At 46.2% G+C, this 25,683-nt stretch overlaps 1 protein-coding gene and 1 long non-coding RNA gene across 2 annotated transcripts; one reads left to right on the forward strand and one right to left on the reverse strand.

Moving 5' to 3' along the window:
* The first annotated feature begins 139 nt into the window (after positions 1-139).
* On the forward strand, positions 140-18,026 carry TENT5B (terminal nucleotidyltransferase 5B). The gene is made up of 2 exons (XM_081202775.1): positions 140-657; positions 14,596-18,026. The coding sequence occupies exons 1-2, from the start codon at positions 436-438 to the stop codon at positions 15,613-15,615; spliced, it is 1,242 nt and encodes a 413-aa protein (XP_081058901.1). The 5' UTR covers positions 140-435; the 3' UTR covers positions 15,616-18,026.
* LOC308591832 lies at positions 17,318-19,626 on the reverse strand. The gene is made up of 2 exons (XR_014010276.1): positions 18,306-19,626; positions 17,318-18,271 (listed from the first exon to the last, which is right to left on the reverse strand). It is a non-coding gene; the product is annotated as an uncharacterized lncRNA (long non-coding RNA).
* Between the last annotated feature and the right edge of the window lie 6,057 nt (positions 19,627-25,683).

A 25,683-nucleotide genomic window follows, 5' to 3' on the forward strand; every position in this document is an offset into this window, starting at 1 on the left:
GTGGGGCTTGTTTCCAATTAGAACGACCGGAGCTGCCAAAGTACGTCGAGGATTGGTTGGTTGAGCCGAGCCAATCGCAACGCGTCGCCGCAGGGATATATAAGACGGCTGCACACTTATAGGCATCCGCAGTGCTCGTGTTGCAGGCGCGGCTGGAAGGAGGGGACGGGTCGAAATAGGGACTTGGCAGTTGCACGCGGCGCGGTTACGCCTCCCTTTTCCCCGCCCCCTCCGGTCCCTTCAGATATAGACTTGCTTCTCTCAGCTCTGCAGTGTGGTAGTTGCTGCTGCTGCTGCTGCTGTTTTTCTGCCCGGCCTGGAATTTTCTTTCGGCTTTTTTTAAAAAAAAAAATCAATCCGGTTTGGTTTTCTCGGCGAGTCCAGCCCGTTTTAATTTTCTCCTCCAGCCTCAGCGTTTCTTCTCTTCTTCTCACCATGCGCGCGACGGGGTCGGCGGCTGCGGTGACGGGCGCCGGGCCCTCGGGCGCTGCTGCGAGCTCGGAGAAGCAGCCGCCCAGCAGCGGCAGGGACGGGCGCTTCAGCGTCCTCGGCTGGGAGCAGGTGAAGCGGCTGGACCACATCCTCGAGGAGGCCGTCCCCATCCACGGCCGCGGCAACTTCCCCACCTTATCGGTGCGGCCGCGCAGGATCGTGCAGGTGAGTGGCAGGACCCGGTGGACCGGGGTGGCCGCGTACTTAATCTCCCCACCCACCCCGCCCCAAAAAGAGGCATTATTAAGAACCGGCACGTTTACACGGGAGTAATCCCCGTTGCCTTCAGTGGACCTGCCTTCTAAGGTTCTGACTTTCAGGAGTGAAAACTCTGGAAACAGTCTTAAAGGCACATCTTTGGGCTCTTATTTATTAGGCTATTTAACCTTGCCCCGTCTGCCAACAACAGCCGTAAGTTCCTAACAGCAAAGAGAATGCACTGCAATTTAACAATAAAGCATGTCTTTTAAAAGAGCAGCGGTAAAGCATCGATTACTTTGCAGCAGGACATGCCCAAGATTGCACCCATTCGCCAGGCTTCTTATTGCATGTTATAAAAGGCCACGAGTTTCCCTCCTCACAAAGAACTCAAAGACAAATCTTGTCGCCTGATCTTAGTCATGTTTACTTGAATATAAAACTTGTTGAGTTCAGCGGGTCATACTCCTCAGGAAGTCTCCCTAGGGATGTAGCCTTAAATAAGCAACATAGCTGTCAACTGTCATTAGGTCAGTGCAGCCTTCTCCAACTATTACCGTATTTTTCGCTCTATTGGACGCACCGGACCACAGGACGCACCTAGTTTTTAGAGGGGGAAATCAAGGAAAAAAATATTATCCCTCCCCCCAGCCACAAAGAGCAACGGACAGGCTGTGCGCAGCCTGTCTGCTTCTCCCAGAGCTTCTTGGGGCTGCGGGGGAAGCCCGGGTTCCCCCACCAGCCCCAAAGAGCAAAGAAGCCAAGACAGCGCACGGGATCCATAGCCGCGCAACCTCTCCAGCCAGGAGCTAAACCTCTCCAGCGCGGCTAAAGAAGAAGACAAGGCAGTCCAGGGCAGGCACCCACTGCCCTGGCTTCCTCTTTAGCCTTGCACAGCATCTTTAGTCTTGTGCAACGGGATGGATTGCGCCCGCTGTCCACCGGGGCTGGACTAGATGACTCCTGGGGTTCCCTTCCAACCTTGCAATTCTATGACCTCGGAAGGTGTTTGGGGTCTCCACCACTGGAGGCTTTTAAGCAGCGGTTGGGGGACCATCTGCCTGGCGTTCTTTAGCTGTGATTCCTACATTGTGAGGGGGCTGGGCTAGATGACCCTCAGGTGGCCCTCCCAACTCTATACAGTCCTACAGTTCTGCAGCAGGAGATCCACAGCCACTTAGAATCATAGAATCATAGAATTGGAATAGACCACAAGGGCCATCGAGTCCAACCCCCTGCCAAGCAGGAAACACCATCAGAGCACTTCACACAATGCCCACTCCCAATTTTCATCTGAGAGACATGTGGCTTCAGTGTCTAGGTAGGTACCCCCCTACTTGCCACACTTCCCCCACCTCACTTAAGCTGAGGGAATTCCTGCCCAGAGAAGCTCCCAGGTGAGGCAAGGGTTAAGATCTACCTCTGGTAGATCTCTTGCGGCTGGAGAGGCACGCAAGGCTAAAGAGGAAGCCAGGGCAGTGAACGGGATGGATCGCGCTCGCTGCCCTGGCTTCCTCCCACCACCCCCCACCCCCGGAGAGGCGCGCAAGTCTAAAGGGGAAGCCAGGCAGCGAGCGCGATCCATCCCGTTCGCTGCCTGGCTTCCTCCCACCCCCCCCCACCCCCGGAGAGGCGCGCAAGTCTAAAGGGGAAGCCAGGCAGCGAACGGGATGGATCGCGCTCGCTGCCCTGGCTTCCCCTTTAGACATGCGAAGCCTCCCACCCCCCCCCACCCCCGGAGAGGCGCGCAAGTCTAAAGGGGAAGCCAGGCAGCGAGCGCGATCCATCCCGTTCGCTGCCTGGCTTCCTCCCACCCACCCCCCACCCCCGGAGAGGCGCGCAAGTCTAAAGGGGAAGCCAGGCAGCGAACGGGATGGATCGCGCTCGCTGCCCTGGCTTCCCCTTTAGACATGCGAAGCCTCCCACCCCCCCCACCCCCGGAGAGGCGCGCAAGTCTAAAGGGGAAGCCAGGCAGCGAGCGCGATCCATCCCGTTCGCTGCCTGGCTTCCTCCCCACCCCCACCCCCGGAGAGGCGCGCAAGTCTAAAGGGGAAGCCAGGCAGCGAACGGGATGGATCGCGCTCGCTGCCCTGGCTCCTCTTTAGCCTTGCGAAGCCTCCCACCCCCACCACCCCCGCTGGAGAGGCGCGCAAGTCTAAAGAGGAAGCCAGGGCAGCGAACGGGATGCATCGCGCTCGCTGCCCTGGCTTCCTCTTTAGCCTTGCGAAGCCTCCCCCCGGCTGGAGAGGTTGTGCAAGGCTTTTCTAGAGGAGGGAGAAGGGACTGACTGGCGGCGTCAGTCCCTTCTCCCTCTTGGGGAAAAGCCCGCAAGAGCCGCGCGAAGCTTGTGTGGGGCTCTTGAGGGCTTTTCCTGCCTGCCTCCTCCCTGCATTCGCTCTATAGGACGCACAGACTTTTCCCCTTAGTTTTTAAGACGGGAAAAGTGCGTCCTATGGTGCGAAAAATACGGTATACAGTGTTCACTTATTTGACTCATTCTGAACTAGAATATCTGCTTTAAAGCCTGTATGTGAGAGGCTGCATACATACCATACATTTAAAGCACATTCTCTCCCCACCCTGAATCCTGGGAACTGTAGTTTACCTCTAACAGAGCTACAATTCCAAGTACCCTTAACAAACTACAGTTCCTTGGAGTCTTTGGGGGGGTGTGCTTAAAATGTACAGTGTGTACTCAGCCTGTCAATTAGGAGAGGAACTAGAAGAGCCTATCTTGGATAACATTATTTATATACTAAAGGGCTCTTCTATGTAGCCATCGTTCTTGATTGGAATGAATAGGTGTTTGTAAAGCATCATTTTGTAGCCAGTTTAGCTATTGTGGCTCCTGCTGGAAAAGCCAAGGAAGCATATTGGCCGTGAATACTTAGCCTTATACAGTATATTCTGAGAATGTAAAGCTTTTTGAGTAATTGTGCTAATCCTTCTCATAATCCCCTGTTAAACTAAATGAGCATTAACTCCATACTGTGGAGAGTAGGCCAGGCTTATATTGAAGCCAAAATTTGGGTGCCTTAATTGACAGCTCAGGCCTTGGCTAGCTGTAGGTTTGACAAAAACTTATTTGGCAGACAATAGTTCAGAGTACAGGTATTGTATATGTGGAGTTAGTAATTGCAACAACCTTGATATTGATGCCCCCAATTACAGGTGGGAGCCAAGAATGGTAGATTGCTGCAGTGTTGCACCAGATCTGTAGTTCCTTTAATGAAATACAATTTCTAAGTTCTTAACTGAGTTGAGACTAGTAGTCTAAGTGAAATCTTAGAAATGAGGAATGTTAGCTGTGATTGGTAGGATACTGAAAAGTGCCCTGATGTAGTGGGTGGTGGTATTAAGAAATTATACACTACCCTCTATCAAAAGGCCACAGGATCATTTACTACATGATAACATAAATGTAATACAAAGACAAGTGTATGCAGTCTGTGTTTTAGGGTACCCTTCCCTTTGATTCTGTGGATTAGGAAAAGGCTCTGTCCCTGAAGCAGAAGGGAATGGAAGACTTTAAAAAAACCCAACTCCCATGGGGTAACCATATCCGTCTGTTGCAGCATTAAACAAGAGTGACACCCTAAGATTTGTTAGCCCACAGAAGTTTATAGAATATCCAAACTAGCTCTTATCCACGAAATTTTTTGTCATAGTAATCCAAGTCTTTAGGGTGCCATCGCTGTGGAGTAGGTGTTGCTGCCTGGGGATGACATTTGAGTTATCAGCTGTGAGGCAACACTCATTTTAACACAGGGTTGTATGCTGACAACTGGTCATTGGCCTGTACTAGAGAAGACGGGTTGGTTCGCAGGTGGGAATTCTTGGATCACAGGGGCGGTAGGGCTGCAGCCCGTTAACAAAAGTGGCTAGAGAGACAAGAAGGGCAAAGACATCTTCTGGCTGTGAATCGGTTGTAAGGAGGGGAAAGAATGAACCGGGGGGAGAGGGGGGCTGCCTGAAATGAAGGTACTTTCTATGCACAATTTATGTTGAGCTATTTGTGGGACCTAGAGGAAGAGAGGTGGGGAGTGCCACACAGTGCCATCCCCAGATCCTAATAGAAAGAAGTTGGCAAAGTCCTTCCATATTGGAGCAGCTCTTGAGACCTTCCATAGTCTTGCTATGGAAGACTATAGAAGTCTACTATGGAAGACTATACCTTCCATAGTAGAAACCCACAATTGTATACTAGGTTCAGGTGCCCTATTTTGAAGGCAACCCTGTTCCAAGAAGAGCAGTAATTAGGTTAAATAGGGTTGGGAGTATAGGAAGGCGTCGGTCATGGGTGTGCGACTGCAGTGGGTTGTTGGAGAGGCAACCTCAGGCTGGTGAGCAAGTGAGTCGATAGGCTGAGCACAGAGAGCTGGGAGCTGGGCAGAAATAACCCCCTGCTCCTTATTTCCCAATCCCTTCCATGTGTTTCCCTAGCGCCATATTTCTGGCAATGGTCGGTCTCTAGACTTGATTGTCGGGGGTGAGGAAAACTTGCTCTAGCAAAGCACGCTTAAGTCCATCCAGATAATTTTGCAGAAAAAGAAACGATTCCTTGAGCAGAGTTGGTTACGGCAAAATCCCATTCCATTAGAACATTTGGCTGTGGTCCAGGACCACTTTCACACCATACGTACATTTAAAGCACTGTGACACCGCTTTGAACAGTCATGGCTTCCTCTGAATAATTCTGGGACCTGTAGTTAAGGGTGCTGAGTTGTTAGGCAGCCTATATTCCTCTCAAAGAGCAGTTCTCAAAGTGGTTGAACAAACAATCCCCCTTCACAGGGACCTCTGGGACCTCTTCAAAGATATGTTAGATAAAGATGTGGAAGGACTGGACAGGTTCTTCCCCTTCCCATAGGAACATGTAGGAAGTTGCCTTATACTGAGTTAGGCCACTGGTCCATCTGGCTCCATACTGTTTGCACTGAATGGCAGCAGCTCTCCAGGATTCCAGACAGGGTTCTCCCCCAGCCCTACCTGAAGATGCCAGTGATCAAACCTGGAACTTTCTGTAGGTAAAGAAGGTGTTCTGTCACTCAGCTGTGGCCCTTCCCAAAGGGTCTGAGGTTGTTTTGTTAAGGGAGTATTCTTTCTTCTGGTAAACAGCTGGCAATACTGCAAAGAGTGAGGGTTAGTGAAAGAACAGTACATTTGTCTAGGAAGGGGGGGGTCACTGCCTTGGAGCTGAAATTGGTGTCTACAACGCCTGATCTTTCCATTATTTGCAAATTGATGTCTACTGCTGTTGCCAACTGGCACTTGAAACAGAACTAGTGTGTCTGAGGTCAATTCTAAATTGTATTAAATTCGGTATTTTGTTAAACGGAGGTGTTGTATATGACTCCCCGGGGTTCCTTTGGGAGAAAGGGTGTGTTTAGAATCCTTGAAACAGCGTTGCTTTGACAGACTGTTTGGTAAGGATGCTTGGCAGAAGGGGGTTAAAAAGCAGGCATCCATATACAAAGTGTAAAACCACAAGATTTATAAGGAAACAAAACCGAAAGGCCACAATTGGCAGAGATGCCTCTTATGCCAAGCTGTGTTTGAACAGCTCTTACTCAATATCCTTTGGGGAGGGAAGAAACCAAGATGTGCAAGGCACTTAGTATCTGCCAAGGGTGGCTCCCTTTACTGGAGGAGGCTTTCATTTAGCTTTCTCATAAAGCACGGGAGGCTTATAGAAGCAATAGGAATTGTTGCCCCTGTGTATGGTTCGCTTCTGTAGCGTGGCATCAGCCTCTTTCAAAGGTTAGTGGCTGCCTGCCTCAGTGAAACGAGGGCCCCTTTCACATTAGGTCTTTAGCACACCTGATGCATTACTTCCTCACAGTTGGCTGGAAATGAGTCTTCGAATGTGGTTCCATGCAGCATTGAATGGTGTGCTAGATTCCCCATTAGTTCTCCAGAATTGTCCCTCCCCACCATAGCAAAAGCACACAGTGCATTGTTGGAACGTAGCCTGAGAGCGGCTAAGAAATAGAATAAATAAAATTGCTGTGCAAGTCTGCTTATATTTTAGTGTATTAGTGCAGAAATGGAGGTAAGTGCCATCTTTTGAAGCTAATGGAGAATGGACTAGTTGTACTCCTGCTATGATGAGTACAAGCAACCAATGCAGGTTGAAATCCTACCAAGCAACTGCTTCCCAGCAAAGAGACTTATAGCATCTTTGAAAACAGACTCACGGGAGCACAGTCGGGAAAGGCCAGCCATGTAGGAAGGTGGGTCTTCCCCAGGTGACTCAGTAGTACTTTGTAAGTCCACATGTGTTGGCTGGTGGTGCAGTTGTGGTGCAAGTCAGAAATCTCAAGCCCTGTATAAGACAGAAGAAGAGGAAAAACTTTAGAATGTGACAGTTGGCAGAGTGATTATCTGGGTTCTTTAGGAAACGAGAGTACATGTCTTTTTATCGAAACAGGTGTGTGTGGGTGTGTGTGCCAGCAAGCAATCGCCCAAGGTCACTCAGCATTAGATGTCACCATTGACTAGTCTGACTACATCAGTTCATGTCAAATGTTGGACCCTGCTCTGATGAGCTTGCATGCTGGCTGGCCCTTCATTTGGCACCCCTCTGTCAGCTTATATGGAGCTTGGAATCTGCTAGCAGAAAATAAATCTGCTGAGGTAGTGATATCTGGTCTCTTGGGCTTGGCTCTGTGCCATCAGGGCTTGGGAGTCTCTAGCTGTAGCGGGAACGGAAAAATCTGTGCAGGTTTCCTAGTCCCTATGGTTGGGAGATGTAGTGGGGCATCTGACTGCAGGAGTTGGGGCTGTTAAAATATTTTCAACTTCTTCCAATGGGTGTGAAGAACATTTTACTTTTGATGGTAAATATTGCAGGTGACCATTATCCAATAGGTCTGCATTTTAAGTAAACTGGACAGAAATGGGTTCTTGGGGTTAATAAAATAGTAAATAAGTTTAAGTAATGGCAGGCAGCACAGATGTGGTACAAAGACAGGCTCTATAGAGCAGCCTTTCTCAACCTTGGATCCTTAGATGATGATGGACTCCCATCATTCTTAGCCAGCATGGTCAGTGGTCATGGATGATGGGAGTTGTAGTTCAAGAACATCTGGGGAACCCAAGGTTGAGAAAGGTTACTGCAGAGCAGTAATGGCCAAACTTGACCCCCCAGCTGTTTTGGGACTGCAACTCCCATCATTCCTAGCTAACAGGACCCAGTGGTCAAGGGTGATGGGAATTGTAGTCCCAAAATAACTGGAGGGCCAAGTTTGGCCATCACAGCTGTAGAGCATTTCCATGTGCTTGATCCAAGAAGTGTAGGTTTACACACAAGTGTATTGCACAGCCCTTGTGAGGTAGACTGAGATGAGATAATGGCGACTTGTCCAGTGCCACTTTGCTGAGCATCATGGGTTCAAATCTCTATTTGTTCATATCTGTTTCTACCTGACCAGCTCAACCGAGAATTGCTGTAAAACTGACCTACAAGACAAAACCTGGGGGAGGTAGTAATGACGAAAATGCTTGTGCCAGATGGACAGATTCCCCCCCCCATTTTATTGGCAATATATGGTTATTAATGGTCTTTAGTCTTGGATATTATCTTGATGGCAAAGGTTTAATAATATGGTAGACCAACATGTTCTAGATTCGTAGATACAAACCTGACTTATAGCAATTTAGCATCAGCTGATATCGCTGGGTTTTTTTTTATCCCCAGCACACTTTGACTTGCTTCTGTGCCTTCTGGGTTAATGACAGATTAACCCTACAGGTTTAACAGGCACAAAGCAACTTGTTGTGCCCAGCTTTACCTACTACCTTGGACTTCCTGGAAAGGTAAAACTACAACTCCATGTCTAAATATCAAGGTGGATTTTTAACATTCTAACTGGAACGCAGTGCCCTTAAAGTAGACATCTAAGTACAACACAGTAGCCTGACCTATAGCTGAAATGGGGACAACCTGAGACAGGTAACTATGCAGTCGCCATTTAGCTGAACCTTACACTCACTTCCAAAGCATGACTGTTTACAATTTTGGCACTTGGCTGCCAAACGCTTCCAATCTGCAGAAAGTGAATCTTAGCACATTGTAACACTTCTGGGTGGAAATTGGACTTCGTTTGTACTTGGCAGTATGACAGGCAGGTCTGATATGGAAGTACATTTCCTTTCTCTCCCTTATGGAGGGCAGTTTCTGCATGTCAAAGCAGAAGTCAGTTGTATGCACAGGGCTGGAGCGCCCTGGTTTGTATGTACTGAAAGTGAATCAAACTGATATGTGCAATTTAACTACAGGCGGTTGTAGTTTGCTTTGATATTTTATAAATTATTATTCTCTTTATCCCAGCCATCCTTCAAGTAGCCAAAGGTTCTCCCTCCACCCCAATTTCATCCAAACTGTTTTGTGATGTAAGTTAGGCTGAGAGAAACTGACCAGTCCCAAGTCACCCCAGAAAAAATTCCTAAGCTGGGCTTTGAACCCAGATCTCCCTGAACCACACTGGTTCTTTACATATTCATTTGGCGGGGAGGGGCATGTGTTGGTGCTGACATGTACATGGAAGCAAGGTGGTCTTGGTATACTTGACTTAAGTGAGCATCTGTGTAGAAAGTCGGTACACTGAAATCTCCAACAGCCATAAAGCTGTCCAGTGCTTGTTGACTCTTCCAATGAAGCTAGATAGCATTGAAGGTTGTTTCCAGTACAGTCCATTTGCCCTGAAATAGCCTGCTCTGCTGTGTGTCATAATTGCCACAAATTACTAGGGATTTGTTTGTCCGTGAAGTAGCAACAGTGTGCTTAGTAGGCATTAACGTTGCACCAATAAGCTGCTGCATATTCATTTTGTATGGGAGGGGCTTCATTCCTCTGCAATGACTCACTAATGTAAAATAACTCACATTGGTTTCTGATTTTTTTAAAAAGCATTGTTATAAAGCTGGCTGCCTTTCACAACATCAGTTATCAGGAGTTGAAGGTCTTCAAGAGGTGCATGCATGCACTCATTATTAAATGAATTATGTGCAAGTTCAAAATGCTGTTAAATTTTGTCAGCAGTGTCATGACTTTCCTTAAAAATAGCTCAGAAATGCCTTTTCTTTTACTAAAAAAAAGCTAAACAACTTTTCTGTCTGGATTTTCACTGTTTGAAATAAATGGCAACCCTAAGCAGAATACTGCATTTCATTGAGATTTTGAATTGTGTACTTCTCATACCCTAAAACTTAAGGTAAAACTGCACTTGCCTAGGTGGACAATAAAGTGTATACATAGGATGAGAACATATTGTGAATAGCTTTTATATGGACTAGGCCTGTGTTCCCATGGTGTGGTGCCCATGGGCATGTACATGTCTGTGCTGTTTCTAAATTAGCAACACCAGTTGTCAAGAACAACAAGGAATGGTTGCACAGAGGCAAAGCAGCTGCAGTGTGGCACCTGCAAGGTTTTTCTTTGCGGGATGGCACAAATGATGTGGCAGCTAGTGGAGAAGATTCTGCTGGCAAGGGATAAAGAAGTGCTAATCCAGCGTGCTAAAGATTTGGAAGGCAAGCACTGGCATGTAGGAAATGGGCTTGTTTGATGAATTCAACTTTATTGGGTCAGGGATAGCAGTTGGGAGATAGCAGTAATGCTGATGATGGGATTTTAGCAGACTAGATGTAGAAGGCTGGCATGCTAGAACTGGATGGAGACACCTGGGTTTAGATCAGTAGTTCTAACTGGCCCCACTCCCTCACTGGAAACGAAAACAGCTTTTTTGAATAAAGGGATGGCATGGCCTCTGGGTAGGCAGTTTGCCTTTCTAATCCATTTTGGGTTTGATGCCTTGAGGGAGCATCAGGATTGGTATGTGAAATTGTAGCACAGGCAGTAAATGGTCCTGGCAGCAACTACCCATGCTCTGTATCTGCCTGGTTTCCTTATACAAGCACACGAAGCAAGAACACAGCACACACTCTCCCGTTCTGTGGAATGATGAAACCCACACACAAGCAAATCCACTTTCTTTGCAGAATTCCAAGGTGATACAGAGTAATAGAGATTTGCCTCTTCGAAGTAACTTCCTCCTTTGCAGCAGTAACTTCCTAAACTTACTACTACTTTGTAGTAGTCAAAAGGAAGCCATTTGCCCTGGCTACGAAATGCTCAGAAATCCTGAGGCATGGAACTGGTTGCAATTGGATGACATGCTAAACACACCATGTAACTGGTGGATGCATACCTATGAAATCTAAATAGAATGCTTGTTAGCAGAAATATGCCAGGCTGCAATGTGATTCAAAGTAGCTATCATTTGAGAGTGGGGAAGAAGACAAGTAGAAGTAGATCACTGAACCAAATGCAACAGTACAGTTTCTATTGAATGCAAATAGAGGCCGGTGATGGGGGTATCTGATTATGTATAATGCGCTGCAATTTAAGTTAATCTATTGATTGGCTAGAAAGAAACTGCAAGCCTGAGCTGTTCAAGCTCTTATTTCGACAGATGGGTTGGGACAAAGCACCCTGTTTTAGGCAGGTCACAGCCAATTTTGTAAAAGCTTTTGCACATACTTCCAATAAGTATATAACCTACTTAACCACTCCATAGAACTTGCATGGTATTTACATATTTTACAAAAGATGTTGCCCAGGTCATTTGGAAGACATATCACTAAACAACTGCATCCGTCCAGCACTTCCATCATCTAGCAGAAAGGGTAGCATAGCACTTTTCTGTGGCTGCATTTGCACACTGTGCTAAACCACTGGTCTACTCTGAATGTGCAGGTGGTTCTTGCTTCGCTCCTTGAAAAGGCAACAAGCCACAATTCTGGCTTCCAAACCCAGGAGTCATGATTTGTTTTGCTCTAAAGAAGCCACATTCTGGAGCCAAAGTTTGTTGGCTTTATCAATCATGGATGGCCTGAGCAACGCAAGAAACTTCGCCCCGGGACTTTGGTTTGATGCTCAGGCTAAGGGAAGACTGAAGCTAGAGCCATCTTTATGGTTTACTATGATGTACAAACAGGGCCAGTTTGATCCAACTAGTTTCATTTAACTCTAGAAAGTGAACTTGTCAAAAGTGGCAGCACTGGGGGTACCCTTCGGAGTAGACATACCTCTGTTTGGCTTCATCCCTTGTTAGATGTTAATTATAGCCTGCATTGCAGTGTGACAAATAGATCCAGAGGAGCCAACAAGCACAGGTTTTAAGAAGGGCCTTTTGTTGCCCATCCATTTAAACAACCAGAGTGGTTGGGGCAACTCAGTCAGATGGGTGGGGTATAAGCAATAAAATTATTTATTTATTTATTTATTTATTTATTTATTTATTTATTTATTTATTATATTTTATTTTATTTTATTATAGATGGCATGTGTCTGCCCACACATCATCTTCTGTTTTAAGCAACATCACACCCATGTAGCTTTCAGCAATGCTACTTTAGCATTAAAGGGCTGATGTTTTTAAAGGGAAGCCAGTGCTTTTTAAAAACAAAACAAAAAGAACCCTAGCAGCACACTCAAACAGCTCCCGGCAGTTTTCTGTAAACAGAAAGGCGAATGACTCTGACCAGATAAACATTAGTCAGTCCCAGATGCAGAGCTTGCCAGTCTTGAGCAAGTAACCTAAAAAGGCAGTCAGTTTTGTGAATGCTTGATGTGTGTAGCCTTTAAACCAAAAGAGGTAAGGAACACTGGATGAAAAGGCAGCTGAATAAGCTGCTGTGTCTGGCCTACCAAGTGGGTAGGTGGCAACACAGTAGCTCTATATACGGACCCGTCTTCCCAAAAAGAAGGCAAGCAGCCCTCTTCTGTTAGCTTCTGCCAACAAGCAGCCCAAATTGTTGCTAGATAAATGAGAGTTTGCCTACCACACAGCTTTCTTCTTTTCATAATCCAAACTGAAGTGTGCCTGTTCATTTTTTAATTATTTTTTTGCTATTTTACAACCGCCGGGGGCGCATCACATTTGTCGGGGATAAAAGTAATAAAGTTACCAACTTCCTTAACATTAAAATTCACCAAATTCCTTCATATTAAAGCTCCCCTCCTTATACACAATTAAGATAGCTTCTTTCCTAATATTCCTGAAAGCGAAGTCTTCTCTTCCCTGCTGCATATTTGAAGGTTCGACTAAGCTGTACTCGTAGGCTAAATTCTGCTGGTAGGTTTATGAATCCTGTGTTAGTGTTCTAGCTGGAGTTTTTTTAAAAAAAAAATATATGCATAATTTCAACATATAAATGCCTCCAAGACGAATTATATTTGCCTCCAGCCTTTGTCCGGATGACGAAGGGTACACTTTGTATGGTTCAGCTACCCTTTCAATACTTGCAAATACCTGGTTGTACTTGGCCTACATGTTTGGTGCAGGCATATTGAAGTTAGTGACTTAGTCTGGAAGATCCACTAGCAGACTGGGGGTGTGGTTTATTTCCCCTTTGGTATATTTCAGGCATGTCCAACAGATAGATTGTGATCTACCGGTAGATCACTGGATGTCTGCCCTGCACCCCAAAAATATGGGGCTTTCCTCCTCCCTAAGAAAAGCTCAACAACTTTGACCTGAACCCCCAAAAACAGGGCTTTCCCTTTGACCCCTGGTATATTTTAACCTACATTGATTCTCACAGTTAGCTTCACCCTTGCAGCTGCCCCTTGGATTGGCTTCATGTTGACACGTTAAATCTCTAAAATAGGAGTGGAGAACCTTTGGCTCTCCAGGTGTTGCTGAACTACAACTCCCATCATCCCTGACCACTCTTGCTGGCGCTGATGGGAGTTGTAGTTCAGCAGTCTCTGGAGAGGCCAAAGGTGCTCAAAAATTACACAGCCTGGAAACCCAAGACTCTGGTTAGGTTCATATGGCGGTTCTTTTGCTATAGAGCCCCTGGTAAGAGCAGCTCCAGAAATGAACAAAAGCATGACCAATATTTTTAGGCACCTTGTGCCAGTTAGATGTGTTTGGTGCTGAAGGCTCCTCCCTTGGCTCTTAATCTTGCCATTTTGCACGCCAGATGAAAGTTCTAGGATACTCTTGGCTTAAGAATAAAGGCTGTAGGAGGAGGCATGGTTTCCTGCATTGAACTTGTCCAGGCAGCTGCTGCTTTAGGGTGGGGATCAGCAACAGATCTCCAGCTCCCAACATGGAATGCCTGAACAGCAGTGCTCATGTAAGCCCATTTGTGCTCTGAAGCCTATTTGAGGTCAAACGAGATGCGATGTCAGCAGATAGGTGATCTTCCAGTTTTTTAGTTTTTTTGTTCAATGGAATAGTTGCTTGGGTAGGTGTAAACCCTTCCCATGTCACTCCCTAGTTTGAAATTGCTCTGCCAAAGCAACTCGCCCCTGGAAACATACAGGTACCTGTGGCCTGGGTTCCCCTCTGAGTCACAGAGCAGCTTTGTGGAGGTGCTGGCACATTGGAAAAGGCTGAATGGCTAGTAGAAGCAGCATGGTTACCATCAGACCTGTGGCCCCTGCTGCTGCTGAACTACTTTTAAAACCAAAAGATATGATCGCTGATCTCCTGATCTAGTTGCATCCATGGAAACGAAAGGTTGTATCCTAAGTAGCATTAAGCAACTCATTTAATCAGTACATGGATTTCTCCTTCCACGATGGATGCCTCCCCCCCCCAGTGCCCCTTGAATGTGTTTTAGGAGTTCCCCACCATGACCACCCTTTGGAGCAGATTTGGGGAGTGTGTTGGGCCATGTGCAGAGGGCTAAGAGGAGGGAAGTTGCATGAGCAGAAATTCGTGTAGTGATGGGATGTGTTGGATATGCCCCGAGTCTTGCATTTAGCCCTTATGAGTGTGTTAACATACTCACACAGGTCACCGATTTAAACACACCAGCTAATGTTTGCTTAGGCCATTTAAAGTTTCCTCCCGTACTTACAGCAATGTGCTTTTCCCCGTGTTGTAGGTGGTCCGTAGCCGTCTGGAGAAGCAGGGAATTGCAGTCCACAACGTGAGGTTGAATGGCTCGGCCGCAAGCCACGTGCTCCATCAGGACAGTGGTCTGGGGTATAAAGATCTGGACCTCATTTTTGGTGTAGACTTGAAGAGTGAGGACGTCTTCCAGCTAGTGAAAGATGTAGTGATGGACTGTCTGCTGGACTTCCTCCCGGAAGGGGTAAACAAAGATAAGATCACTCCCATGACGCTAAAGGAGGCCTATGTGCAGAAGCTAGTGAAAGTGTGCAATGAAACAGACCGCTGGAGCCTTATTTCACTTTCAAACAACAGCGGGAAGAACGTGGAGCTCAAATTTGTAGACACTCTCCGGCGGCAGTTTGAGTTCAGCGTAGATTCCTTCCAGATAATATTGGACTCACTGTTGCTTTTTGGAGAGTGCTCAGAGAACCCGATGTCTGCAAACTTCCACCCTACAGTCACCGGGGAGAGCATGTACGGGGACTTTGAGGAGGCAATGGACCACCTGAGGAACCGGATCATTGCCACCAGGAATCCGGAGGAGATCAGAGGTGGTGGGCTTCTGAAGTACTGCAACCTCCTGGTGAGGGGATTTAAGCCCAAATCGGAAGTAGACATGAAGGCGCTACAGAGATACATGTGCTCCAGGTTTTTTATAGACTTTCCTGACATTGGGGAGCAGCAGCGGAAGCTGGAGTCTTACCTTCAGAGCCACTTTGTGGGGATGGAGAGCAAGCGGTACGATTGCCTGATGACCCTTCACAGGGTGGTGAATGAGAGTACGGTGTGCCTAATGGGACACGAGAGGAGGCAGACGCTGAACCTCATTGCCATGTTGGCTGTGAGGGTCCTGGCTGAGCAGAACATAATCCCGACTGTCACAAACGTGACCTGCTATTATCAGCCAGCCCCTTATGCCAGCGAAGTAAACGTAAACTACTATGTAACCCACATGCAGCCTCTGCTGCCTTGCAGTCACTCCTATCCAACTTGGCTTCCCTGCAACTAACCACTGACATTGCTCCAGTCCTTGTTCTCTGGGAAGCAGAGGCTGTACAATTCAGAAGAAAAATGGGTCTCTTGCTCAAAGTGTCTTCCTCCTACATAGGAACAAAGTCTGCTGTATATTGTGGGCAATTGTGCAGTGTTATGAGTAGTTACCAGAGATGTTTACAGTAAGAAAATGATTGAGTTTATGTATGAGGTGGATGGATAGGATTAGGTTAAGAAAGCAGAGCTGCACTACCTGAGATGCAAGCTGAGTTTCTTTCTTTCTTTAGTACACGAAGCATTAAGGGCTGTGCAGACTCTGTTTCTGAAGATATGCCAGAGTGGCCGATTCCTTTTAGGGGACCAAAGAAATCCTATTCAAGTGCCTGCAACCAAAAAAAGCAAAGAAAAGAAAAAAAAAAAAGCACTGTACCTTAATTTTTTTTTGTAGGGGGTAGAACTCCCTGTTGGTAGTTCAGTTTGGGATGTCTGCGATGAATATTGGGGGAGTTTGGGGGGTCGCTTGATCATTTCTGTTGAGGGAACCGAAGTGGGCCCGGGGGCTTGTAAAAGGAGCCAGTGTACCATGGCTTGCTGCCCCGATGGACCAGCTGTATTTATTATCAGTCAGAGGAGAGCTGTGGGGTAGGGTGGGGGTGGGGCAAAAGAATGGGGTTGGATACACAGCAGCAGATGTTTTGACAGATGATCATGAACACTAAAAGAATGGGAACCTGCCCCCAAAGTATTACTCAATGTGCCGTGCCAAAAAACCCCTAAGATGTGACTTTCTGAAGGAAAGGATCTAGATTAGTGTTTTCTGTATCAGTAACATCAGGGGAATGAGCAGGTATGGGAGTTCAGCATGATATTAAAATGGCTGGCTAACTTTTATTAGGAGTTTAAATGAGCTGCACACAGTGCGCCAACATGGGCAGAGAAGTCTGTTCATTTTAGTAGTTGCAGAGCTGAGGTCTTGATCCAGATGCCCTGGTCCTCTTAATGAAGGGCAGCAGCTGCCAACATCATCCATAGGCTCTGAAAGCTGCTCTTCTTCTTTCTGGAGGCCTGTGTGCAGCTGCTTGGCTCCATGTGCAAAAGATTCCCAAGTTTTGGTATTTTGGTGTTAACAGTGGAAAGGCGGTGGGAGAGAGCTGTTGGTAGCCAAATTTCTGAACCCAAGAGGTTCTTGGAGTCCTGTTCAAATGCAATAGGAAGAGTCAATACAGAAGCCACCAGCTGTTGGACCACAACTCCCATTAGCTTCAGCTAGCATGGCTTATCGACTGAGTAGTGATGGGAGTTGGTCCAGAAACATCTAGAAAGCACCGTGTTGCCTACACCTGAAATACACAAGCTTTTGAAGTAGTTACTTGCACAGCACAATAGTTCTTTTTACTGACGTTTTTGGATTGCCTGCCAGTTCCTTGTGCAATGTGTCAGTTCAGGTTGTTGTTTTTATGCTTTTTTAGGAAGCTGAGGCAAAGATTGCTAGCTTTTTGGGTAGACCTGCTTTTTTTGAAAGGGCTACAAGAAGATGCTTCATGGTGTATCCTTGAAGGGCGACTGACTTACTAATCTGTTTCTTTGCAGTAAAGCTGTACCACATTTGGGCAGGCTGAAAAAAATTGAAATAAAATATCATACTTGGATTGTGTCTAGGTAAAATTCTGCCTCTTCCTGGGAAACATGAGCTAGTTTGGCAAGACCAAGCTGGGCTGTTTGTTTTAAAAGTCTGCTGCCATGTTGTTTGCTTCTGTCTTGTCACGACTCTGACTGGCTGAGAAGGCACAATTGCTCATCTTTTAAGAGGTCCAATACTATGTAAGTGAAGAGTTCCCCTGAAAAATAAACAGCTCTCAAAGACAGTTCCTTTATGTACAGTAAATCCTTCCATGCTCCAAGATGTGTGTGGCTGCAGTGTCTAATGTAAGGGGCTTCACCAGGTTATTCCTCTTTCACTTGAGGAAAGGGCTGCTTCTCGATTATCTCCTTTTTGACAGCTTTCAGTACTTCACATTTAAAAGGGGAGAAGTGGTTTCGCACTAAAGGAGCACAGCTGATTAGCAGCACTTTTTGGCAGAATTGTGAATGAGAAGCCTAAGTGATAGACATGCCTCGTTTAAGCAAACGAACCTTCCCCTCCAATCCAAGGGCTTGCTGGAGAAATTTAAAGAAAATTGCACTTTTTGTGGTGTGTGAATGCGTGGTGAAATTCTCACAAATGGCTGCATCAAACAAATGCTGTGATCCTGCTGTTTCTTTGTATGCATGGGGGTATCTGAAAGATTCGAAGAGTGTAACACTTTGGCACTTCCAGTCTTGCGTTTGAATGTGTTCTGCAGCTATCGAACCTGTCATGCAGTGGGCCTGACGTAACTTGCTAGATTCTTTAGAATCTGTCACCATAAATAAATACAATGTATTGAACTCTTTTGGGTTATTCTTCTTACTTGATTGCACGACAGTGCCATGACCACTTGCCATCCTTCTGCCCTTTGAGGTGACTCGTCTGAAACAAGGTGGAATTGGGCAAAAAGAGGTCATGAGCATTCCTGTCCCCTGAGTTGGCTTTCAAATTGCTACCCCATCTTCTGCCAAATATCTTCCCAGGCACTTCAAAAACAATGGCTGCACCTCACCAGTTGTATTGCACCAGGACTGATGGCAGCCACCTTAACGAAGAAGGCAGAGAGTAATTACAAGCACTCAGTGCACATATAGGCCCCCCTTTTAACTAAAGTTGGTTGAATGAATGTTTCTACCTGTGCTCCATTAACTGCCAGGCATACTGCTTGTAATGAAGGCTTGTTTAAGTCTGTTCCTGGAGTGAGTGACTGGTCAGGGGTGGAAGCAGAGTTTAAAGGCACTTTCCCCCCAGCCTGGGTCCCCATGAAGACTGTCAGACTCCAACTCCCATCAGCCTCTGAGGATAGAAGTTCTTCATCATCTGGAGGGCAACAAGCTGGAGAAAGTGGACTTAATTGTGGTGGGAGCAATTCATTGAGAAACCTTGATCCACGAGATGAAGGCCAGATGAGCTTGAGGCTAAGCGTTGCATGAGCAAGCCATTAAACTCAGCTGGATTTGGGAACCTTTGGCCCACCTAGTGGTGTTGAACTACAGCTCCCATCAGCCCCAGCAAGCATGGCTGATTGCCTGGGATTATGAGAGTTGTAGCTGAGCAATATCTGGTTCCCCACACCTGAGCTAGAAAACCCCCAACCTGGTGCCTGCTAGGTATTGTATTATCTCCTGACTTCTATCAGCCCTAGATAGCATGGTCAGGAGTAGATGAGCATTGTCAAATATTGTAAGGAACCAGCTTAGGGAAAGCTGAGCTGGATTACAAGGGAAGTAATGTTTCTTACGTTGGCTGGAAATTGCAGTCTAATATCAGAATTAGAGTGTGGTGGATACATGGACTCAGGCAATGTCAAATTTAGCAACCTTCATGTACCACCCCAGTTCTGTCAGTAATCAATGTGCAGCTCACTGGGAGAATTCAAGGCAGAACTAAGACTTCCTTGTGTTAGGACACATTACCCTTATGCATAGTGTGCCTTCAATTTCTCCCTACCAAGTTTTTCTCTTTTGCTATTCCAGTTGCATTATCTTTCCTGCCCATTATTTTCTGCAGTTGGCAGTTGTCTCTTTTAATCTGACTAGAGCAGCACAAAACACCTGACCTGGTTGGCTTTTTCCATTGTTTAGCTTGATCTGTTTGAACAAAAGGATGCTGGTAGAAAACACTAGGTTTGATCTGAAAAGAGACTTTCAATTTTTTTTTTAGTGTCTGGTCTTTTAAAAAAATGAAATAAAAAAGTATATTTTCTCAGAAGGTGGTCTGTCATTTCTTGGATAAGCAGAATACAAAAATGCTAAAAGGCAATGGTTTATCAATGCCTATAAGCTCATTACTGGCCTGTCAGTTTGTCTTAACAATCAAAGCTGAGACACTTCACTAGATCCCCAGAAAAAATAATGGCAACTTATTTCAGAGAAGCAATGCTGTATTGTTTTTAACACTTGATTGGAAGCCGCCCAGAGTGGCTGGGGAAACTCAGCCAGATGGGCGGGGTATAAATTATTATTATTATTATTATTATTATTATTATTATTATTATTATTAAGCAGATAGCACTGTTTTTAATACTTGGGGAATGGGGAGTCAGGTGAGATTTTTTTTAGACTTTCTGCTTTCAGTAGAGAGCCAGTGTAAGGTAGCTTTGGAGTAAGACCTGGAAGACCAGGGTTTGAATCCCCACTCGGCCATGGAGCTCCCTGGGAGACCTTCGGTCACTGCCTCAGCCTAACCTGCCTCATAGGGTTATTGTGGGGATTAAATGAGGAGGGGGTGAACCATGTGTGCCACCTTAAGCTCCTTCGAGGGGAAAAGGTGGGATATAAATGCAATGAATACATAAGTCTTTTGGGGTAAAGTGCATCTTAAATAGGACTTTTGGACAAACACAACTTTGCATTTATCCACACTTACCTTTTGTCCTCTTTCCAGACTCAGGTCCACGTTTCAAACTGTCAGAACACCCTTTTTTGCCCTCATGAAAACCTGTTCTTTAGCTCTCAATCAGAGCAAACAGCAATTTGGGTTTTCTGTGGGTTGCCATTTGCTCCATCGCAACATTAAAGAGTGGGTTTTGTGGGGAAAGCTCTGGATGGGGAAAACGGTGCTCATACGCAGAGCTTTAAAGCATGAACTCTGGATGGAAAGAGCAGAGGAAAAGTATGAATAAGCCCCATATTTTGCCCTTTGATATCTAGCAGCTCATTGCCTGCTGCTTTCCACTTGGAATTTCAGGACAGAGTTGGTATCACAATTGGCAATTCAGGGTTTCCCAGTATCTGCTTTCAGAAGTGGTTCATAAACAAATTTGTTGGGCCTGCCTGCTGTGAAGCTATCTTCATGTGAGCCAGGATGTGGACTTGGAGCAGGGAATAGCTGTGTTTGAGCTGGCTTACTTCATTGAAGCTTACCTTTGGACTTCTCAGCTCAGCCTACCACACGGGTCTTGTGGGAGTAAGATGCAAGGGCAAACCTTCCTTGGAGATTGGATGGCCATCTGTCATGGATGCTTTAGCTGGGATTCCTGCATTGCAGGGGGTTGGACTAGATGACCCTTGGGCCCCTTCCAGCTGTAAGATTCTATGACGTGTGTCACTCTGAGCTCCCTGGAAGAAAGGAGCATTGCCATGCATTAACGTGCAATTGAATAATGGCGCGCTCGCTCTTTGCATTTTGCACAAACATACCTATTTCCCCCTCTCAAAAGTCTCTGGGCTTGGCTGGTTGTTTTTCTAGGAATGTGGAATCTCTGCATCTTCAGATGTAGTTGGCTTGGCCATGCTGCCTGGAGCTACCAGGGGTTGGGAAACCCTGAATATCTGGAGGACAAATGGACTGTCAGGAGAGAGATTAAACTACATTTATAATTTGTCTTTCTCATGAGGAGTTCTGCTGATCTTACATGACACAGAGATGGGATCTGTCCCTGCCAAAATATAAAGCCCTGGGGATCTAAAGCTCCCTGGCTCTACCCTTTCTTGATGGGCACAGTAACAGCATAGCAGAAAATCCCTCCAGGGTGATATATTAGGCAGGGACACTGGGACATTGTTCATAGGGAGGTTGGTCTGGAGCACTATGACATAGACAGCGTGACTTGGCCTGTGGCAGCAAAAAAGCTAGTTCTGCCCATACCTCTTGGCATTTTTGGATCACGAGTTCTGGCCTGGGAATGGCAGGTAGATTCCCAGTCTACCCCCACTACTCTGTAAGAACACTTAGCTCTTAATTGCAGGCTTGCTTTGACTCCGTATAAATCTAGCTCAGTTTTATTTACACTGAGAATGGGGAACCTGTAGCCCATCAAATGCTCCTGGACTACAACTCACACCATCTTTTACCAGTGGCCATGTTGGCTGAGGCTGATGGGAAATGGAGTCCAGCAACATCTAGAAGACCACAAGCTCTCCATCCCTGGTTTGCATTGTCTGGCTGTGGTCTCCAGCGTTTCAGGCAGGGGTGTCTGTCTCTTTCTCTGCCCTACCCCAGGCTGAACGCAGAACATTTCACAAGGAAAGCAGGTGTTCGGCCACTGAGCCACAGCCCTTCCTTCTGGGGCCCATGGGGACTGCATTTAGACTGAACAAGCTGGACCCATCCCGTAGTCACCCCCATCCATCACTTTGTGTGCCAGTAGGGTGAGAGAAGCAGTGTGGACTGGGCTGCAAGGACCAGATATACTCCAAACTCCAAACAAGGGCTCTCGTAACATGCTCTCAAGTGCTAGACTAGGCCGCTGTAATGCACTCCCTTAAAGAGCTGAGGCGCTTCAGCCGGCACAGCATGTAGCTGGCAGGTTGCTCGAGGAGGCCTGGCATTCAGATCATGTTGCACCAGTTCTGTCCAGTGGTGTCGGTTGCCCAATCATTTTCAGGCTCGATGCAAAGTGCAACTTAATAAAGTGAGCAAAGGTTTCGTACTGCGGTAGTTAACAACACAGTTTTGTAGGGACCTAGTGTCCACAGAAGAAAAATAAATCATCATGCTTGGCATAGAATCATAGAATTTTTGAGTTGGAAGGGACCCTGAGGATCATAGTCAAATAATTAGGGTTGCCATATGTCCTCCTTTTCTGGGACACGTTCTCTTTTTCATGCGTCCTAGCAATCCAAAGTTAAAAGTAGAAGTCGGCAAATGCGCCCTCTTTTTTTGCTCTTCCAAATATGTCAACCCACAGGTGACACATTTTAAGTTTTATTTTCCTCATCCATTTAAAAACAGCTATCCGTGTTTAATCAATACATGTCAAGACAGCTTGTGCTATAGCAATTTAAACAACAACATTGCCAAGGAATCCAACCCACAAAGCTGCAGCAAATATAGCAGGCCTTTCTGTGCTCATTGCATTGCCAGCTTTGCACTCTCCGTTCCAATAGGGACCCCACAGTTCTGTGCCAGGGCTGGCCAACCTGTGGCTCTCCTGTTGATGCTGGACTCCCAACTCCCATCCACCCCAGCTAGCACAGCCAATGGACAGGGATGATGTGGGGGCTGTAGTTCAATACTACTCGGAGGGAAACACTGGCCTCTGTTGACACCGCTCCTTCTCACAATGCAATCACGGCTGCTGCTGTCATGACGGGCGGAGAGGGCGGGGCACACGGGTGATCAGACAAGTCACATGTGATGCTCACTCGAAAGCCGTAGCTTGGGCCAGGTTTCCACTATTGATTCCAATGGGCCTCACATGGGCGGAACGGCGAGACAGATTGCAGCACCTCAAGCCGAGACCGGTGCAGTGTAGGTAGAGCTGGTGCTGACGCCGTTCCTTTGAACAATGCAACCCCGCCACTGCTGCCATCGTGCCAGTCTGTTATGCAGACAGGAGTGGAGAGGGTGGGACGCAACAAATGGCAATGAGACAAGTCACTGCCTCGTGGACCCACACCCAGTGAGCAACAGCCCCATTGTGCTTGCCTGGTGTGTCATCCAGCTGCAATGCTTTAAAAGGACTTGCTCTTAAAACATTCACAAGGTGATTTTCAAATGTCAGGGCACCAGTGAAACCTGAGAGATGCACTTTCCTTGTTAAATAGATAGGCTTGTCCCAGCCAAATAGCTCCAGTCAGCAGTTAGATAAAATCTCATTATGTGTTTTCCTGCTTTGCTGAAATGTCTTTGTTATCTTATTAACGCTCATCATTTCTCTGCTTCCTTTGCAGAGTCTGGAACTTCCGAGGGCAAAACAATCCCATCTAAAATACCTTTTTGTGGGGGTGGGGGGTGGGGTAGGGTGGATATTGAACCAATATTTTAATACCGCAATGACAAAAGCACGCAAACCCGTGGGGAGGGGAGATCCATTTTTTAATTTAAAAAAACCCCTTAATTATTTCCCTACAGATGGGAAATTACCTCCACCCACCCACAATTTTTGGAAAATCCAATGCTTGGCAAGGGACACTAGGGTGGCTGTTTAAACATCAACCCAAAAAGGACAAAGTTACAGATTTGCATTAAGAATGCATGTGCAAATTTATACAGACAGGTACAAATTTTGGGAAACAATTGCTATAATTTAAATTGAAATACAATCCATGTCACAATAGTGCCTGCTCTGTCTGCTGCCTAGGTGCTGATAACTGTTGATTGGCAATTTTAAGATCCTTCCCGCTCTCCTTCTCGTTAATACTCTTTGCCTTCAAATCAAACTTGGACCAGACAGCCTTTCAAATAGCAAACTCCTTCAAACAGAGCGTGAGCAGGAAAGCTTTTTTGCCTAGCAGGCCAGATCTTTACCTATCCCTTTGGTTCAACTTGGATGGGTGAGTGGGACAACCCACCTGTCAATCATCTGGTATCATAGGGAGTTTAAGTGATTGGCAGGTCGATGGTACTGCCCACTTGTTGCAGCTGGCCAGTGAGGGTGAGGATAATGACTCCCCACCCAACAACTGATGAGTGGGGAGTTCAATCTTGCTTGGGGACTCCCCAGCAGCCAATCCAACTGCTTCTCTACCTGCCCCATACCTGACATCACATATGATGTGAGGTATGGAGCATGTGGATGTGCTTTGGAGGAAATGGCATAGCGAGCCAAATGAGGAGGCCTCACAGGCCAAATTTCACCCAGGGCCCAGAGGTTCCCTTGAAGCAGAGAACTGTCCTTTGACAACCCTTCAAATAAAGGACTGTCCTCTTTTTAGTAGGATATACAGCCATCTCAGGCTATGCAGATCTCTGGAGCAGTGCCAGATTTACATATAAGCTAAACAAGCTATAGCTTAGGGCCCCATTCTCTTGGGGCCCCCAAAAAAAATTAAAGGAAAAAAACAACTGGATGTACATTTCCAAAATAGAAGATTAAAATAAAATAAAATAAAACCTACATACAGCAACAGTGTTTTGCGTTGTGTAGGCTCCTATGATGTAAGTAATGGGCCCCGCCTGCTAGCCTGCTCCCTAAAATATCACTGGTTTGCTCATTTCTATATATAGGGTGCCTATATTTTGCATTGACTGGTTGCATGGCAACATGGAGAATGCAGCTGCAGATGCAGTGGAGCACAGTTGAATGTAGGTCAAGCTGTTGTACCTGTTATCTAATATTAAAGAGTGCTTGTAGACTGATCAGGCAGCATAGACTAAGGGTATGAGTCTTATGATTGATTTCATGTAATACATAATTTATTTATTTTGATCCCATTATGGCTTTAGATACCTATTAGGTCCATAAATTGCCATATAGCATATATTCAACACACAAAAAACCAGTGACAATTTGTTGTTGACAAAGGACAGCTGACATATAAAGGGCCCCATTACCTTCAGTAGCTTAGGGCCTCATCAAACCTAAATCCGGCCCTGCACTGAAGGGCTGAAAGCCAATATCCCCAAACTCTCTTTGTGCTGCAAACACATACCCAGGCAGTTACACTGTTATTTGCCAGCTATATCCTATGTTAGGGGAATTTCACATCAATTTGCCAGGGATGTTCAGTTGGTGCCCTTTTATGGGGGCTGATTTTTTTAAAAAATATATGGTTTCTAGATGCAGAGATCATCCCTGGAATGAGAGAACCATTTGGGACAGACCCCTATCCCCCAAACTAAGGTTGGGCCTTTAAAGTCTGTGCATAAAAAAAGAAAACCAGAGGGGCATGTGAGGCGGTGTGAAGAGAGCTTGCTATGAACCCTGGAAGCTTTTTCCTTATCTTTGAGGTTCTGATGTGGGTTAGTGAACTGCTGTCCGTAATGAGGGTGCTTGAGGCTCTCCTCTACTATAATGTTCTACTTAGATTTTTATTTTATTTCTTTTTTAAAAAAGAAGTTCCACCCTGTTCCAAAGGCTGAGGACAATTTACACTTGGACAACAGTTCTCCCCCTTCCATCCTGCTAACATGAAGCATTTACCATGCTTCACAGTTTCACAAAGTGCAAATCAGTAAGACCTCCCCACCCCCCCACCAAAACCCCCTGTATAAACTACCCAAGATTAATCTTCCCTTCCAGTTATTAGAACAGAAGAAGAGCTCTGCCGGATCAGGTCAAAGGCCCATCTA

Source organism: Podarcis bocagei (genome assembly GCF_964188305.1).
Source record: "Podarcis bocagei genome assembly, chromosome: 7".
In the NCBI taxonomy this organism is placed as follows: domain Eukaryota; kingdom Metazoa; phylum Chordata; class Lepidosauria; order Squamata; family Lacertidae; genus Podarcis; species Podarcis bocagei.